At 39.8% G+C, this 19950-nt stretch overlaps 1 protein-coding gene and 1 pseudogene across 1 annotated transcript; both read left to right on the top strand.

The window, feature by feature from the left end:
* The first annotated feature begins 8660 nt into the window (after positions 1 to 8660).
* LOC140626900 (olfactory receptor 6K3-like) lies at positions 8661 to 9819 on the top strand. The gene is made up of 2 exons (XM_072814761.1): positions 8661 to 9561; positions 9770 to 9819. The coding sequence occupies exons 1-2, from the start codon at positions 8661 to 8663 to the stop codon at positions 9817 to 9819; spliced, it is 951 nt and encodes a 316-aa protein (XP_072670862.1).
* A 4038-nt stretch (positions 9820 to 13857) lies between these two features.
* Positions 13858 to 18993, top strand: LOC140626747 (olfactory receptor 6K3-like; annotated as a pseudogene).
* The last annotated feature ends 957 nt before the right edge of the window (positions 18994 to 19950 follow it).

The following is a 19950-nucleotide window of genomic DNA, read 5'->3' as shown; positions in this document are numbered from 1 at the left end:
CAGAGTTAGGAGTCTCTCATGTTTTGTCACATTTCTGATATTTCCCACTCATTTTCTCTCCTTTCCCCTCTATTCCCTTTCACTATTTCTTATATTCCCTGAATGAATGAGACCATATAATGTTTGTCCTTCTCCGATTGACTTACTTCACTCAGCATAATCCCCTCCAGTTCCATCCACGTTGAAGCAAAAGGTGAGTATTTGTCATTTCTAATGGCTGAGTAATATTCCATTGTATATATATAGGAGCCTTGGTATCCATTGAAAGATGAATGCATAAAGAAGATGCAGTATATAAATGTGGTAAGATTTCAATTTTAAATAGCAAGCCTAATATTTTGAATTTTATTACTATAAATTTTACCTCAATAATGTTGACTTTTTTAAGTATAAATTACTTGCTCTCTTATAAATTTAAAATTAAAATTACAAGTTAGTTTGGTATTCTAATAGGTCAAACTGTCTTAACACAAATACATAAAATAATATATATATATAAATTACTTAGTGCAAAATATGAATAGTAGGTTTTTATTCTAATACCTATTTCTACAGTTAGCTGTAAAATCTTGCTGAGTTTAAAAGATGCTAACCCAACACAGAAATTATTATGTGACCCATTTCTGAAACAAATATTTTCCAAGACTGCTATGCCGAGTGCTGTTTCAGGTGCTTGGGATACAATTGAGAAAAATTTCCTGCCTTTATGTAACCAACACTGTAGTGAGGGGAGATATTTTAAAATATATATTAGTAATAAACCAAAAAAAACCTGATAAGTTGTATGAAACTGTATTCTGTGGGAAATAAAAGAAAATGTTGCAAGATAAGAGGGTCTGGTGTGCATAAGGAGATCATAATTTAGGTAGTATGGTCGTGTTGGACCTCATTTAGTAGAAGGTCACATTTAGACAAGGATTTGGACAAGGAGTTAGTTGTATGGATATGTGGAGGGAGAATAATCCAGGCAGCAGGAGAAGCTTCTGAGAGAGTTTCCAGATGGGCAAACCCTGGCCTATTCAAGGACTCAAGGAGGCCACTGTGGTTGAAGTGGAGTGGAAGTGGAGGTAGACCACTGCTGTGAGTGCAGAGAAGTTTGGGAGATGGATCCTATAGGGCCTTGAAGGCCACTGTAAGGGTTTATATTTTTCTCCTTTACTCTGAGAATGGGGGCTATGGAGACTGGCTAAGTATGTAGGACTTTTTGAGCGCTAGCTTCAGAACTGGCACACAGTGTGTTCCACTGCATTTGGTGGTTAAATCACATCACAAGAGGGACTCAGAGGAGGGAAAGAGACTCCACCTCTTGATGGTAAGAGTTGCCAAATCACCTTGTAAGGGGCATGGATACAGGGAGGAGTTTTATATTCCTTTGCAACGTAGAGATTGATATCCTCACATTGTGCTGAAATCTTCAATGGAACCAGTGGAACTAATCACATATATGGACTCAAAGAGTAGGGTAATGGTCTATATTTGGAAATGGTGGTAAAGGAGTATCTTCAGCAAAGAAAACAAACCTCTCATAGCACTGCCTCTTACGTAGTCAACAATGTTATTGCAATGGAAACCGTGTGCCAGGGAAACTCAACACACCTTGAAAAATGCCACCATCCTTTCAGAGAGTAGAGAAGAAAAAAAATCCTTAATCCAGTTGAAAGCAATTCTTCATTAAAATGTGTATTCTGGAGCGACATCACCAAGACGATGACATAGGTTGTCCTTGACTTTGCTCCTCCACACAGGAACAAATAACAGCTATTCGAAAATAAGTCACCACTGAGAGAACCCCAGAACTCAAGGATGATACTGAAGCACCTCTCCACCATAGAGACCATGACAGACTGCAGTAGAAGGGGAAAAGAAGTGGCTATAAGTTGACCCATTACTCTTCCCCTAGGCCAGCACGTGAGGAGGCTTTCCCTGAGCCTTGGGTTCCTCTAGTAGGGAAAGAGAACCTGTGTTGGGGGAGAGGGGGACAAAACCATCAAAAGAAACCATCAACAAAGTGAAAAGACAACCTATGGAATGGGGAAAAAAATTGCAAACTATATATCTGATAAGATGTTAATATCCAAGATATATAAATAACTCATCCAACTGAAGAGCAAAAATGCAATTAAATGATTAAAGTACCTAAATAGATATTTCTCAAAGGAAGATAAGTGGGAGGCCACCAGGTACATAATAAGGTACTCAATATCACTAGCCATTATGAGAATGCAAATTAAAATCACAATGAGATATCATGTCACACCTGTTAGAATGTTCATTATCAAAAAGACAAGAGATATAAGTGTTAGCGAGGATGTGGAGAAAAGAGAACCCTTGTGCCCTGTTGGTGGGAATGTAAATTGGTGCAGCCACTGTGCAAAACAGTATGGAGTCTCCTCAAAAAATTAAAAAGAAAATGAAAGTGCCAACTCAAAAAGATATCTGCATTCTCATACTCACAGCTCCCATGTTCACAGTAACATTATTTACAAGCATCAACACATGGAAACAACCTAAGTGTCCATCAATGTGATATATATATATCACATTTTCCCTATTCATTCATATATATTCCCTATTCATTCATATATATATATCACAAAAAATATTCTGCTAGATATATATGTAATATTCCATTATAGATCTACATATATTCTAGCTATAGATCTATATATCTAGTGGAATATTACTCAGCCACAAAAAGAGGAAATCTACCATTTGTCACAACATGGATGGACCTTGAGGGCATTATGCTAAGTGAAATACATCAGAGAAAGACAAATACTATATGATTTCACTTATATGTGGAATCTTAAAAAAAAAAACTCATAGAAAGAGATCTGACTCTGGTAGAAGTGATGGAGAGGAGAGGGGAACCTGAAGGAAGGTGGTCAAATGGTATAAACTTCCAATTATAATCTAAATAAGTCCTTGGGATGTAATGCACAACATGACGATCAGAGCTGACACTGTTGTATGGTATATAGGAAAGAGGAAATTCTAAGACTTCTTGTCACAAGGAGAACATTTTTTCCTTTTTCCTTCTTTGCATTATATCTACATGGGAAGGTGGGTCCTAACTGAACCTATTGTAATCATTTCATAATAGATGCAAATCAAACCATCACGCCGTATGTCTTAAACTTATACAGTGATGAATGTCAACTTTTTTTCAATAAAACAGGAAAAATATGTATTCACATAATCATTTATTCTGAGCAAATGCTAAAGGAGACTCATACTTTCAAAGGACTTTTGGAGTTGTTCTCACTAAGGAGAACTAACGAGGGAAGATCAGAAGAGCAGGTCCCACTAATTAATCTGTAGGGGAATGGAACTGAGGTTTTTCTCTGGTCATCAGGGAAATCTCCAGTAGAGAAATCTACCCAAGAAGGCTTTAGAAACAGACTCAGTGGTCCACCGGATGAACTGGAGGGACTTCAGCCACGTAAACCCAGGAAAGGATCCCCTTCGTCTCTGCTGGAGGTAAGAGGAGAAGCGTGTGTGTCCAATGTGCAGGCTTGCCCTGAGTCAAGGTGAACGTGAATTGCCTACTGGGTAGAAGAAAAGGACATTTAGCTTGTGCTCCTTCTATTGACTTAAATCACAGTATTTGGGGACATGTTCTAGATTCCATGAATGGCTGCATAGAATTAGTCTTGGAAGAGGAGATACACTTGTAGGATTAAAAATGAGTGATGATGCTCTGTTTTGTCTGTGCTCTGATAATGGAATAATAAGACTTGTACCCTAGCAATGATATTGTTCCTCTGATTTCACAGCCTCAGGATTTTTCTAAATTAATTCTGATCCACGAGGACACCACTTTACACACCGATCTCTGTTCCCAGTCATGTGAATATAAACCAAATAAGATCATGAATAAAGGGGTCAGATACATCTATACATCTAAGGAGCTGATTCCTGAAAATCTTATTCCAAGGAATTGGAATCCAATTGGTCCAATTGAACTGAAGTAAAAACATTCAGTCTATACCCCTCGCCGGGGCTAATTTTTATATTCACCATCCTTTCTCCTGGTGGGACTGGGTCAACTCATTTCTCTCCTTCCAGTCTCCAATGGATAAACTTCGAATTGGCACATTAATTTCTGTAAAGTATAACACCGATTTTGCTAAAACATAAGCACCCAGATTCTATTAAAAAGATTAACAGCACTCACTTAGGGGAAATAAGTAGAGATGACAGAATCACAGTAAGACAGTAACTCTGACTGCTTTGGGGTTTGAAATACCCCAAAAGATGCAGACATCTTTACACTGAGTTGCAAATGGAGATAGTACGAACCTGCTCTGCCCCTTCCCTGAATCTCCTTGTGTGTGTCAGGGGTTCAGCTGAGTTAAGAGAGAATTGAATTACCGCATGTCAGAGTAGCGGATTAAAACAACCCTGAGCCGAAATAAATGTAACCACGAAGCTTTCGAACATGTACTGTGAGAATCACTTACTATGATAGTCTGAGCAAAAGGCTGAAACAGAGAAAGCCCCTCTCCCTCCCCCACATCATATCCCCTGAGAAATAGCCCTGATCAAGGGTCAGATGCATCAGTGCAGACGTGAGGGTCATTTCACTGTCAAAGGACCCCTGAACCAAAGTCTCCAGCAATTTCATGGACCCTGAGATGGAGAGGAGGATACAGAGTGGACAAAGTTAGAGCAGGGATAAATGACACCAGGGTTTCTCTCCCTCATCCCCTAAAGTAGCCTCAGAAGAGGACTTTGGCCCAAGGCTGCAACTAGCGATATAGGCGTGCATTTGCTGGGGTGACTGGAGACATGCAAAGGGCATGAAAGGCCAGAAGAGCCCTAGTCCTTGCTGCAACTCTTTTAGAGGCTGCAGGACATGAGCTGCAACCAGGTGCTAGGGGGTAGGGGGCAACTTTTCTAGGGGACCTGCCAGGGAAAGCCATTGTAATCGCCCGCAATCAGTCTGAAAATCATAGAGGTTTTCAGCCAGACTCATTAGTGCGTATATATTTTAGAGGTGGAGGGTAGATAGGAGAGAGAGTCTGTTCCCTTATTATTTTATTCCTATGCCTTGGACTCTTAAGTCCTTTATTCAAAAACTTTTGCATAAACTTAAATGTCTTCCCTTTCTCAACCACAAGCTGATTCCAGCCCCTTGGGTCTTGGGCCAGCCTAACATTCCTGGTCCTCATCCTTTCCTGGGTTTCTCCAAGCTCCTCCACTCACCTGTTCTAAGCTTTACAGGGTCCAGAAGACCAAGAAGGGCAAGTCTTTTCCAAAGGGCTTCCTCAGGCCAGCTCCGCTCTCCTGATCTCCTTGGTGTTGGGTTTGGCGAGCGTAGAGTGATGAGCCAAAGTTACTATTGATGATCGTCCTACAGATGTGAGTCACTACAACATTCCATCCACCTGGGACTGAGCTTTTCTTAGACACAGAATGCTTTCTCTTAAACTCTTCCAGCCTCTGCCTATTGCCCAGTTCCAAGGCTGCTTCCACGTTTTTAGGTATTCATTAGAGTAGTACCCTTACTTCTTGGTATGGGTTTCTATCTTCGTTCACTCAGTCTGCTAGAAGAGAATTATGATGGACAGAGTGGCTTAAACAACATACGTTTATATCTAGCACTTTTGCAGCCTGGGAGCCTGAGGTCCAGGTCAGGAAGACTTGGTGTGTGGTTTGTAGGTGACTGCTTCTCTCTGTATCCCCATGTGGCAGATGACAGAGAGGAGCAAGTTCTCTCCAGACTCTTAGAAGGGTACTAATGCCACCCATGAGCTCATCTAATTCTTATCAGCTCAGCTCCCCAAAGCCCCATCTCCTAGAGCCATCATATTGGGAGGTAAGGTTTCAACGTGAGGATGTGAGCAGCATGAAGTAAAAACATTCAGTCCACAACAGTCCTATAAATGGAATCTTACACCATGTAGCCTTTGGCTTCTTTCTCTTAACACAATGCATTTGAGATTAACCCGCCTTGTGTGTATACTGTTCACTCTCACTGTTGAGTGATAGTTCGTTACATGGATGTACCAAGTTCATGGATCCATTTACCAGCTGGAGGCCATTTGGGCTGTTTACAGTTTTATAAATAAAGCCACCACTATAAATATTTGTTTACAGGTTTTGGTGTGATCATAAACTTTCATTATTTTCCCCAAGTTTTTATTTAAATTCTACTTAGGAATGTATATGGTAAAATTGATTTCAGGTGTAGAATTTAGTGATATAAACTTTCACTTCTTTTGGGTAAATATGCCCGCCAGCACTATAGGAGACATCAAGTTGCTGCATATTCTCACGAGCACTTGGCATTGCCAGCTGTTTTGTAAAAAAAAAAAAAATGTGATTGTTCTCATAGATGCATTATGCTGATGTACCTTATCATGGTTTTAAGAGTTTTGAGTTTGCGTGTATTCTGGAGGTGTCTTTTACTGGATACGCAGTCACAAACATTTTCTCCCAGAATGGCTTCTCTTTTCATTCTCTTAACAGTGAAATTTGCAGAGCAATCAAAATTGGTGAAGTTCAATTTAGCAGTTTTTTCTTTTACATACTGTGCTTTTGATGCCATAGCATATACATTTTTGTTGAACTGAAGGTCATGAAGATTTTTCTATTTCCTGGGAGATCTTTTATCGTTTTGGTTTTACATTTAGGTCTATGATCCATTTTGTATGAATTCTCATGTATGATACAAGATTTTTTAAAAGCACATTTGTTTCCAGTTTTCCTGGTGTCATTTGCCAAAAATACTGTTTTCTCTCTGTTGAATTGCTTGGCTGTATATATGAGTGCCTATTTTTGTACTCTACTTGGCTCTATTGATCAATGTGTCTTGACTTTTTTTTAGCGTTACAGTGAATCTGGACATGTATATCAGCAGTTCTGTCCTCCAAATCTGTTCTCTTTTTTCAAGATGCTTTGCCTAGTCCATTATCTTTTAATATATTTATTTTAGAACTAGCTTCTTAATATCTATTAAAAAACCCTACCTGGATATTAATTGAGATTGCATTGAACGAATCTCTGTATTATATATAACGTATAGTGTATACATTCATTTATATGCATATTCATGAAACAAATGTCCTATAGCCAGCAGAAAAAATTAATGACAATTGATATCTGTATAATGACATTTACAATAATCTTATTCTATGAAAACCTGAAGGGTTTACATGTATACATGTAATAATCAATATTTCTTAATACTTTGTGGGCCCTTGTTTTGCTAGAAGCTGATGAACTGCTGTTTACAAAATTTAGTCTATATAAAGCAGTTCTTAAAAGGACTTTCTCAAGATATATATTCAGTTTTGTAATGAGATCTCTGAAAAATCTCAGAATGAGTCAAATATTTTTCTTTGTCTCCATTTATATTTTAAATGCCTCATGTTAACTTGGAATTTCAAATGCCATTCTTCAATAAAGTTATAGGCTTTACATAAATTCTGCTTATAAGTAATTTTCTAATAGTATCAGCTCAGGGGAAATATTTGGCTGTGTTTTCCAGGGAATATTGGCATAAAGCATAATCAAGTGATCTAATTTAATCATATGAGGAGCTCATTTTTACATGGCTCTACATTATTTCCAAAGAGAACTTATCTTTCAGATTCCTTGGTGTTCTCAACATTTCTCTTTAATTGATTCTTCTCTGTTAGATCAGGTTTCTGAGTTGTCAGGGGACTAGATCCTGATGCACCTGATGAGTTTCCATGGACTACCTTTAGAGACCTCTTCATGCTTCATGTCACTTTCAAGGGACCCAAATTGTGTTGGACTCTCACATTTTGGCCTTCACTTTCTCATTCCTTGATGGTCTTCATCAAGGTATAAATGATCTGTGTGGAGACACTTAGCTATTTCATTAAGATTCTTGGCTTCTTTCCAATATCTCTAATGGACTGACATTTAGAAGCCTGATTGAAAGATTTCAAGAACTAGGTTCTAAAGAGAGAACTCCCAGTTCATCCACCGGACTTTCTTTGTTTTTCCAGAACCCACTAAAGCGCAGTTTCTCACACGTCCCTTCCCTCTGTGCTAGTTCTATCTTTTCTGATCCTGGGAATAGTTTCCTACCATAGCTTCGGCTTGATAGATTTGCCTACAAACCTTACCTTCTTCTCTAACCTTACTCTTCTCTGGTCTGGAAAAGGAACATAATACTAAAAACTGGGGATTTTCCAGAAAATGCAGAATACAACTTTACAGTAACTATGTAGAAAGGAAACTAAAAATTGTAATTGTCTAATCCATAGTCAGGAAACATTAGAGAATTTATCTGGTATGGATTCAAAATGACTTGGGGAATTCTTATAAAAAGCAATGATTATTAGTATCCTTAATATCCTACTTTATTTTAGTTAGTATAGTTTTTAAACATGACATTATTAATAGCTTGTTTACTATTATTTGTCTTCTTTGTTGGAATATAAGCTCCATGAAAACAGAGTACTTTTTTCATTACTGAATTCAATAAACCTATAGTTGTGCTTGGCCCATAATGGACACTAAATGGATATCTGCTTAATTAACCCAAGAGTGATGGAGTTAAATCATCTACCTAAAGCATTTCTTTCTTTGACTCTTACATGAGCCAAGAGATCTAACTCTTTATATTTCATCTAGGGAGTGAGCTGTGTCTTTCTACCCATAAAATTAAGGCCATTGAGACCATGGTAGGAGCTAACCAAACTTCTATGGTGACAGAATTTCTCTTCTCTGGCTTCCCCAAGTTTGAAGATGGTAGCCTCCTCCTCTTCATTCCTTTGTTCATCATCTACACATTTATCATTGTTGGGAATCTCACTGTATTTTTTGCGGTCAGGATGGATGCCCACCTCCACAATCCTATGTACAATTTCATAAGCACCTTCTCCTTCTTGGAGGTCTGGTACACCACAGCCACCATCCCCAAGATGCTCTCCAACCTGGTCAGTGAGAAGAGGACCATCTCCATGACTGGCTGCCTCCTGCAGATGTACTTCTTCCATTCTCTTGGAAATTCAGAGGGGATTTTGTTAACCACCATGGCCATTGACAGGTACGTTGCTATCTGCAACCCTCTCCGCTACCCAACCATTATGACCCCCCGGCTGTGTGCTCAGCTCTCTGCGGGCTCTTGCATCTTTGGCTTTCTTGTGTTACTCCCAGAGATTGCATGGATTTCCACACTGCCTTTCTGTGGGCCCAACCAAATCCATCAGATATTCTGTGACTTTGAACCTGTGCTACGCTTGGCCTGTACAGACACGTCCATGATTCTGATTGAGGATGTGATCCATGCTGTGGCCATCATCATTGCTGTACTGATCATTGCTCTCTCTTATATCGGAATCATCACTGTGATCCTGAGGATCCCTTCTGTTGAAGGCCGCCAGAAGGCCTTTTCTACCTGTGCATCTCATCTTGGTGTCTTTCTGATGTTCTATGGCAGTGTCTCCCTCATGTACCTGCGTTTCTCTGCCACTTTCCCACCAACTTTGGACACAGTCATTGCATTGATGTTTGCCGTTCTTGCTCCCTTTTTCAACCCTATCATTTATAGCTTGAGAAACAAGGATATGAAGATTGCTATTAAGAAGCTTCTCTTTCCTGGATCACCTGGGTGGCTTAGTTGGTTAAGTGTCTGACTTTGGCTCAGGTCATGATCTCAGGGTCCTGGGATTGAGCCTCCCTGCTGGGCAAGAGCCTGTTTCTTCATCTCCTTTTGCCCCTCCTCTACTCCCATTTGGGTTCTCTCTCTTTCTCAAATAAGTAGATATAATCTTTTTTTTGTTTTTTTTAAAGAAGCTTCTCTGCCTTCAGAAAGTGTTTAATGCATCTGCAAGTTGATGCTAGTTCTTAGGCACCTCTCACTTTAGATGTTACTCTGACATACTAAATCATAAAATTAACATATAACTAATTCAATGTTACACTGATAGTTTCTATTTATTCCCATCTCCCCATGTACATGTTTATTTATACACATTTCATTTATCATGGACTTTTTGTTTTGACTAGCATAAATGGATAGATAATAGAAAGGAAATATAATGTTTAAATCATTAAAATAGATCTTGTAAACATTAATTTTATTGTTACTATATAAGTATTATTATTATTATTATATTATCCTTATTATTATTCCAAAGGCATTAGTAACAACTGCAGATTGCAAAACATAGTGGTAAGATCTATTGAAGAGGTTAAAGTTCATATTTGTTACCTTAAACATGAAGCAACCCTGGGAGGCATTGGATACACCTATTACCATCACTATGGTGATTGTATATGGTGTTTGTATATGTTCATACTCATCACACTGTACACATTAAATATGTTCTTTGTATACAAATTATATCTCAATGAAGTCGTTAAAAGTGAAATAGACTTTTCCACACTGTGTTAAATCATTGGAAATGCAATTTTGCCAATTAAAATTTTTTTCAGATCCCCTCATGTGATTTTCTTCTTTAGCTTGAGTATAATTGATGCACAATATTATAGTAGTTTCAGGCGTACAATATAGTGGTTCAACTTCTTTGTATATCATGCTGTGCTCCCCACAAATGTCGCCACCATCTGTCACCATGCAACACTATTACAGCACCATTGACTATGTTCCCTATGCTATGTCTTTTATTCCCATGGCTTACTATTTTTTAATTTCAAGAAAAAATATTATAAGAAGTTAGACAAGGAAAATAGGCCCCCAAGTCACAGGAAGACATATTAGACAAAACTCAAGAGAGAAAGAAAGCATGTCTTCCCATCCAAAGTCTGATACATATTTCCAAGAAGATTACATGATAAAAACAACTAGATGAAGAAAAAGAGAAGAAGAGAGGAAGAAGAAGAAGAAGAAGAAGAAGAAGAAGAAGAAGAAAGAAGAAGAAGAAGAAGAAGAAGAAGAAGAAGAAGAAGAAGAAGAAGAAGAAGAAGAAGAAAGACACAGTGGAGAAAGAGAAAAAGAAGAAGGATAGGAGGAGAAGGAAGAAAAATACTTTTGAGTTTTCAACAGAGCAGTGTATTGAGCACATGGAGTACAGAAAAAATCCTGTGAGACTTTTTCAATGGAGAGGTTAGTAGGACCAATGTGAATTGTTTAGGGTAAGAGAGATACATGCATTTGTGGCATGAGAAAAAATGGCATTGTCCTCACACTTCAGTATTGGCACAAAATCCCAATGACATGTCTGTTATGAAAAGATCTTATTTTCTGTTAAATATTTTCTCAAGTTTTTCCGTGTCAGTACATTTCTTTTGAGACTTTCCGCACATGTATCCATGTTAGAAGAGCAGCACTGCCACAAATGTGCTCTTTGTGTGGCGTCCTGGTAGACACACATACTTGGGGCCATAAGCACTTTGCTGGAGAAAGTAGTTTGCAATGTTCGGAGTGATAAGTACAAATACAAAAAAAAAAATACGTTGATCCTAAAATCTAATGAGAGAAGAGTACAGTGAGGATCTTACTGCTAATTAACTCCATGAGGAAAAGTGATCCTTTCCACTGTGGTGCAAGGCAGGAATCCCCTATGGCGCCCACTTCCCTCCTTGCTATTCCCTGGGATATCTGTGAAAGTAGCTGTAAGTCCCCCTGTGGAGGGCTGGAGGGATATCAAGGACGCAGAGACCCAGACAGACAGAGGAGTCCCTGTGGTCTTTGGTAGAGGTGAGTGCAGAAGGCCAAGTCTCGAGAAAGAATTCACTCACTATGTGTAAGAATAAGAACGTCATAACCTGAGGACTCAAAAGCTTCAAATGTTGCTAAGGTGCAAAGGCACATATGGGGGAGACTGTGCTGGGTACACATGTATGTGAAGCCGGATACTCCATTATGATGCCGTCTTTTGATAGGTCATTTTTTCCAGACTTGATTAGGACTCTTACTCAAAGTGGATTGTCATACTTCCCTTTCCAAACAGTCCTTAATTTTCTTTGTTCCCTGTCCATGGCTGTCTTGTGGGCTAAATGATCACTGCACCCAGTAGCTTGGCGTCAGGTTAATTTACTTGACACCAACCATCTTTTGCATGCCAACCCTCTTTTAGTTTACTGCCCTGAAGGAGGAACCCTGTCTAAAGAAGACAAAACAAGTAGTCGGTAATTATTATCAAACGTGATACATACATGACAGAAACCCCAGGGTCATAGTGCCCAACATTCTGGAGTGTTTACTATATTCCTGACACTATTTAAGGCATTGAAAGGATGTCCCACAAATCAGTAGAGGCAGCCAAGTGTCTGGGTTGAAACGCATCACTAGAGGTTACAGAGCATGGATTTACATTCTGACTGCAGCTGAGAATCCCTGGGCCAAGTGTTTCATCTGTCTGTGCTCATGTCTTTTCATCTGTAAAGTGGGGATAATCTTACCTCTTTAGAGCATTAGGTAGGAAGTATAGCTCGTGCTTTGGGCATTGCTTGTGCAGTAAGTGACTTGATACCCCACCACACTCTAGAATGCTGTTATTGCTATTATACAGGGTCTCCCGTTCTTTGAACATTATGTGCCAGTATTAATATTTTCTCCACCTTGCAAGAGAGGAATTAAAGGCATAGAAAAGCTAAGTCACGGGGTTTATAAGGGGTGGGGAGCATGCAGAAACATGACCAGTATTAAGCATTATTTTTTGTAAGCAGAGGGGGAATGGCTATCCTACAGTCCGAGGACATGATACACACAGGAGCTATGGTGATCCCGCAAAGCAGTGTGCATGAGGGCACTCTGGGGGAACGGCACTGGGGATGCTAGGAGGAGAAGCCGGAGCAAGTTTGGAGTCAGATGTGTGGGCTTAGAGCTCATGAAAGAGAGTTGGCTGGAGAAAAACATCTGCAAGTAGTAATAATTGAGATCTTGTCAGTGGATGAGATCACCACAGGAGCAAATAGAATTATTGAGAACAGAGTGGATGCAGGAAGTGAGCACTTGGAGAACAGTTAGTGGGAGAGAGAAGAGAAGAGTAAGGATGATAGAATGAATGAAAACAAGTGAAACAAAACAAAAAGACAAAACCAGAACCACTTCTGAGAGCCATTGGGAATATGTAATGTAACTTCTGTTTATTTTTATTCATGTCCCTTACTCTTAGAGATGGAATCCTAGAAGTGGAGGAGGAAAGCCTCAGGTAAAGGGATGAACTGTGTCCAGAGCCAGATGACAACAGAGTCTCCATTAACATGGGCAGGCAGGGCGATGCTGAGCTTGGTTGGAAGAGCTTCAGTGCAGAAGTGGGGGAGCAAGCGCACAGCCATGCTGTAGGAGAACGAAAGGTGTGGGGAGTTGGAATTTACCACCTGTTAAGCAGTGATTAAGTCCTGTGAATATATTTACTTAATCCTACAGATTCCCTATTAGATAGATACTATTGTACTCTCATTTTGCAAATGAGTACTTGAGCCTAAAAGATTAAGTAATTTGCCAAAAGACGGGTAGGTAGTAAGAGACTCGATTGGGGTTTCAGTGTAGACTACTGGTCTACATTCCAATCCCCTAGAACAGAAAGCTCCAAGGAAGAATGTGCAAGAATGTTCATTGGGGTAGAAAGAAAAAATAATAATACAATTTCTATTGTGTTTATTTTTATTCTTGTCCCTTACTTCTAAAATTCATTATAATATACACATATATTTTGAATTATTAGATCATAATATAGTAATTGTGTGTAACTTAAAAATTCCCATAGTTGTATTACAGGTGAAGCTGAACACAGCTGTACTATCACTGTGATTGTGCCTCTGACGGAGTTAGAAAACATGTCAAATATTAATCAATATGCACAAGCATGTGGCATCAGGAAAAAATAAAAACTTCCAGTTCTATCCTGTTATGCATTGGAGTTATTTAGCTGTACATCATCCTTTCTTCTCCTCCTCCCCTTGAGCTGGTATGTGCCCTCTCCTGCATTCACAGGGAGCTCTGCTGGGCACATGGAGGGTGCAAACCTGTCAGCAGTGACGGAATTTGTCTTCACTGGCTTCCCCCAGCTCCAGGATGGTGGCCTCCTGTACTTCTTCCCCTTACTCTTCATCTACACCTTTGTTGTCGTTGGGAATCTATTGATCTTCTTTGCGGTCAGGATGGATGTCCGCCTCCACAACCCTATGTACAACTTCATCAGCACCTTCTCCTTCCTGGAGGTCTGGTACACCACAGCCACCATCCCCAAGATGCTCTCCAACCTGGTCAGTGAGAAGAAAACCATCTCCATGACCGGCTGCCTCCTGCAGATGTACTTCTTCCATTCCCTTGGGAATTCAGAGGAGATCTTGCTGATCACTATGGCCATTGACAGGTACGTGGCCATCTGCAACCCTCTCCGCTACCAGATGATCATGACCCCCCGGCTGTGTGCTCAGCTGTCTGCAGGCTCCTGCATCTTTGGCTTCCTCATCCTACTTCCTGAGATTGTAACGATTTCCACACTGCCCTTCTGTGGGCCCAACCAAATCCATTAGATCTTCTGTGACTTGGTGCCAGTGCTGAGGCTGGCCTGTACAAACGCGTCCGTGATTCTGGTTGAAGATGTGATCCACGCTGTGGCCATCATCATCACCATTCTAATCATTGCCCTATCCTACATCAGAATCGTCTCTGTGATCCTGAGGATCCCCTCTGCTGAGGGTCGGCAGAAGGCCTTTTCTACCTGTGGGGGCCATCTCACTGTCTTCCTGATTTTCTTTGGCAGTGTGTCCCTCATGTACTTGCGTTTCAATGCCACCTACCCCCCAGCTTTGGACACAGCCATTGCACTGATGTTTACTGTCCTTGCTCCATTCTTCCACCCCATCATTTATAGTCTGAGAAACAAGGACATGAAGAATGCAATTAGAAAACTCGTCCAGGGGATCCCTGGGTGGCTCAGTGGTTTGGCGCCTGCCTTTGGCCCAAGGCGCGATCCTGGAGTCCCGGGATCGAGTCCCACGTCAGGCTCCCGGCATGGAGCCTGCTTCTCCCTCTGCCTGTATCTGTCTGTCTGTCTCTCTGTCTATCATAAATAAATAAATAAATCTTAAAAAAAATAGAAAACTCGTCCATCTTCGGAAAGCATCGAGCATGTCTGGAAGTTCATTCTGAGCAGCAGCTCCACTTCCACTGTTTTAATGTTTCTCTAACAGATTAAAAAATGAAACTATATCTAGTTCTTTGTCACACTGAACTTTCCGTCTGTTCTCCTGATTACTTTCCCTTATAGCTACGAAAACGCATCTGTCCTAGCTATAACACCTGATGTTTCTATGGTCAAGAGTTTTATTATGGGGTTGAAAGCCTTGCTTGCTTTCTTGTGAAAAGTTGTAACTAAAGACAAACTTCAGAAGCCAGCTGCATGCTTCAGGTATTACACCTCAGGAAAGTTTTCTATTTCATTGCAGATCATGAGTGATCTGATTAGGTTTGTTGGGAAGCAGATGCCTTGTTTAAAAAAGGGAAAATAATAGTTAAGGAAGAAAACTATATTTTTAGTTGTGTAATTAGCTCTTCATTAGAATAATAGGCATCTACATTTAGTAAGACTAAATTATTGCCAGACTTGTTCATAAGAAAAGTCCTTTGAAAGGGATCCCTGGGTGGCGCAGCGGTTTAGCGCCTGCCTTTGGCCCAGGGCATGATCCTGGAGACCCGGGATCGAATCCCACGTCGGGCTCCCGGTGCATGGAGCCTGCTTCTCCCTCTGCCTGTGTCTCTGTCTCTCTCTCTCTCTCCCTCTCTCTCTCTCTCTCTCTCTCTCTCTCTCTCGCTGTGTGCCTATCATAAATAAATAAAATTTAAAAAAAAAAAAAAAGAAAAGTCCTTTGGAAAAAAAAAAAAAAAGAAAAGTCCTTTGCGGGACATTATTTACACGAAAACACTTCAGTGCACACAGATACACACAGATAAGGATCTTCATCATTGCTTGCCTCCCAGGGCTAAGCATCTTTATTTCCTTTAGCAGAAAAGTCTTTCATCCATCAAATGGCAGTTTTAAATAACAAACAATTCATTTGACTTCTTAACCAAAAGTTCTAAAAATTTTCCTCTTTTTGCTATATCCAATACTATTGCCTTAAGTTTCCATCATTTATGCACGCCCATTATAATTATCTTTATAAAACACAAGGACAAATTTTGGTATGAAAATAGGAATTTTATCCTACATGTTTAAATTGTCTTCCTCAATAGTCCAACAAAACAACCAAAACCAAGTTCGTATTAATTTCTCTAAACCCAAAAGACACACAGAACACAAAACCATCCTCCCAGCATACATCACACTCATTCTTCTGGAAAACAACAACAACAACAACAACAAAAAGAAACAAACAAACAAAAAAACCAAACAAACAAAAAACCCATAAAAAACAAACAAACAAAAAAACACAAATCCAACAGCTATGTAAGTCGTGAGAAAGAAGGAAAGGTGATTTCAATAGACAAAATGTAAATACTCTCTTAAAGTCATAATACACACGAAGCAAAATTTGAGGGAGTTCAATACAGGCAAGGGATGGACCTATTTAGGAAATATTTTGAAGTAATCTTTTTGATAAAACTGTTGGATTTTTCCTGGATTTCCAACCAAAACCTGGATTTTGTTAAATGCATTTTGGGGCCTGTAAATACAGGTTCCTTAACAGATCCCTAGAATGTTTCTGTTCATCAAATGATGGGTTTACCTATTCATCCCTGTCTTTTGGTGGATGGGATGTTAAGTAAAGCTGGAACATCTTTGCTTCAAAAGTCTGAGTTTAGGATTCCACAAGCAACAGAGAAAATTCATTCCTACACGGCACCCTAAGCTGTACGCAGTGACTTTGAACATGAGTCATAATCATCAAAAGTAAAGAAAACAAACAAAGGTCGATAAGGAAACAAAAAATTATCCAGCAAGACCTCTACATAGACTAAGGCTTGTGCTTCATGGTTTCATGGTAGTCTCTCCAGAAAATTTGTATTCCTGCTCCATGGCAACCAGCATTCACATCATTAGGTCAGCATTCCTAAGTCTGCAGCAGGTGTTGGGGAGACCAATGTACCACGGGAGCTGGAGAATCTACAGAAAGACCGTGGAGGATGCGCAACGTATTCAAGTTATGCTCCCACATACGGACACTCACTGTTGTCAATTGAGTATTATATAACTTCCCATACCGAAGGAAAACAAACCAAAAGATTTAGAAATGATTCTGTTAATCTAAAAGGTTATTGATAAAAAAAATAAAAAATAAAAAATAATAAAAAATAAAAGGGTATTGATTTCTCCAAGTGTCACTTAGTGTTTATATAGCTCAATGATTTACACTTTTCCTGTGGTGCATTTAAAACAAGAGTGGGGAGGAAGAGTGTTCTAAAAGCAACAAACTTATTGGAATTAGGGAATAAAGAGACTGTGCAAATATGTCCTTCTGTAATGCTGCCACTGGTGCCCATCTGCCAATGAGATGCTTACTTGAATTACACTAGGGCAACTCTAGGATTCAGTGATGGCAGGTCTGCTAGGTTAAAAAGAGGGCATTATTGTCATTCAGCCCTTTCAATCTCTAGGCTTCCTAACACCTGAATGAGGGCAAAAACAGACCAATTAAGTATTTCTTTTTCTTAAAGCAAATTAAGTCATTCTCCTTTCTTGTCAATTTATGCATCTCCTCATAGAAATAATTTTATTTCTAGAAACAGTGAGCAGATGAACCACAGATTATATATGAAAAGTAAACTTACCAAATGTTACTGATACTAAAAACAGATTAGTTTCCATGGGGGGAAAATAGATAAATTAAATGAATTTGCATATTCAAAGGAGCATATAAAATATTGCTTAGCGATGAAATCCTGTAGTAGTACTACACTGGGGAGAGAAACACGAAGGAAAAAGATCTTCCTTGATTATTTCTTTTTCCCTGATTATTTTCAATGGTTAAAAATAAATGTGACTTACACAATGGTAGTTAATATAAATTTGTTTTTATATAGTATTTTAAGTCGTCAAATTCCATAACTAGATAGGGATGAGGAGAGAGGTCCTTTTTCCTAACACCGCACACCCTTGAGTCATGCTCACTGACCACATTCATATGAAGGACACAACCCCAATGTTATGCTACTGTATCAAGAAACTTCTAAGATATTTTCTTTCTTTTTTTTTTTTTAAAGATTTTATTTATTTATTTATGAGAGACATGGAGAAAGAGGCAGAGACACAGGCAGAGGGAGAAGCAGGCTCCATGCAGGGAGCCTGATGTGGGACTCAATCCTGGGACTCCAGCATCACACCCTGAGCCAAAGGCAGACGGTCAACCACTGAGCCACCCAGGTGTCCCTCTAAGATATTTTCTATAAGAATGATGAATAGAGGGATCCCTGGGTGGCACAGCGGTTTGGCGCCTGCCTTTGGCCCAGGGCGCGATCCTGGAGACCCGGGATCGAATCCCACATCGGGCTCTTGGTGCATGGAGCCTGCTTCTCCCTCTGCCTGTGTCTCTGTCTCTCTCTCTCTCTGTGTGACTATCATAAATAAATAAAAATTAAAAAAAAAAAGAATGATGAATAGAAAAAAAAGTTAATCTATATGTTGTTTTATTTTATAATGTTTGCAACACCCAGTAAACAAAATGGTATACAAGAACTATGCACCAATCTTTCATATGTTTTGTGGAGAAAAATAGGAAATTTAAAGAGTTCATCAAAATCAATAGGAATAATTTGAAGGAGAGCCCCATGTACGTTGTTGGAAGGAAAAAGTGGGCATTCTTTCATCGTCTTCTTTAGAACTGGCTCATTTTCCCAAATGACATGGTTTCACAAAAATTTTTCTACTTTTTCTTCACTCACTTATTCACAATACTTACCATGCCAATAAATCACCCTCAACACTACCCTATGTGATCTGTGTTTTTGTAAGGATGAGGTCTGCCCAAACTGTTCTTTGTATGGAGCCCTCCCAATTCCATACCAAGATGGAGACTGACCGGTTAAATCATAATGATGACAAGAAAAAGGCGGTAGCAATGGTCACCAGGATCTGTGAATCTTCCATGAAGCACTGAATCCCCTTTGACCTGGAGATCTAATGAGAAGATAGTGCAGAGGTGCTCTGATAATTGACCCCATGAGAGAAAAGATTGATTTCTACTTATTTACCAGGGGATACATCCTCAGTGGAGCTCATTTCCCCTCTAGTGTCCTCTGTAGGATGGCTATAACAAGTCCTAAGAGAGGGTGAAAGGACATTTGGAAATGCAGAGACCCAGGGAGAAGAAAGAGCCCTCCTGTATCTGTCAGAGGTAAGCCTAGCGTCACTGAGGTCTGGGGGAGAAAGCATCCAATTCCTCCCATATTTGGGATGAAACACACCCTAAAGACTCAGTGAAGATTTGAGAAGGCTTGAATTTGGGCCCTGCACTAGGGCTTCTGAGAAAGTTCCATCATTGGAGCTATGGGCTCTGCATATTTTCAATCAGAAATTATAACCAGTTATTTAGACTGTGTGATGCTCTAAGATACGAATGTTTATGCTTTCCTTCCCACCTGCCTTGCTTCTGGATTTTTCTGGCTTTAATGATGGTTTCAAGTCTTATCCAAACCTATTCATTATAAAAGAAGCTACTCTCAAGTACTTAATACATCTTAAGGGGCACGAAAGACAAAAAGCTGATCCTGCCCTGATAGACGTTCACAATACAGTGAATTGAAACAGATACAAGAATTGCAATGAAACATGGTAAGGTTTATGGCAGGGGCCCCGTGAAGGACACATGAGTAGAACCCAGATGTGTGTGTGTGCATGTGTGTGCACACGTGTATCAATGTCGGGAAGGAGATGAGAGCACAGCAACAATCGTGAGGCTTCTGATAGGAGGCAGTGGCTGAGCCGAAACCTGAAGGAATCCCAAGAGTTTCCCAGTGAAGAAAAGTGAGTCTGAAGGCCTTCCAAGAAGAGGGTTGCCATTCACAAAGCCAACGATCCCAGGGAGGTGGCAGCGAACCATGAAAACCACCATAGT

This window comes from Canis lupus, chromosome 38 (assembly GCF_048164855.1).
Source record: "Canis lupus baileyi chromosome 38, mCanLup2.hap1, whole genome shotgun sequence".
Taxonomy (NCBI): Eukaryota; Metazoa; Chordata; class Mammalia; order Carnivora; family Canidae; genus Canis; species Canis lupus.
Note: the sequence above shows the minus strand (reverse complement) of the source record. Positions and strands in the feature narration are given on the sequence as shown.

Coding starts and splice junctions, on each gene's coding strand:
- LOC140626900 (XM_072814761.1), top strand. CDS start 8,661: ATGGTAGGAGCTAACCAAACTTCTATGGTGACAGAATTTCTCTTCTCT. Junction 9,562..9,769: donor CAAGGATATGAAGATTGCTA/TTAAGAAGCTTC, acceptor TTTTGTTTTTTT/TAAAGAAGCTTCTCTGCCTT.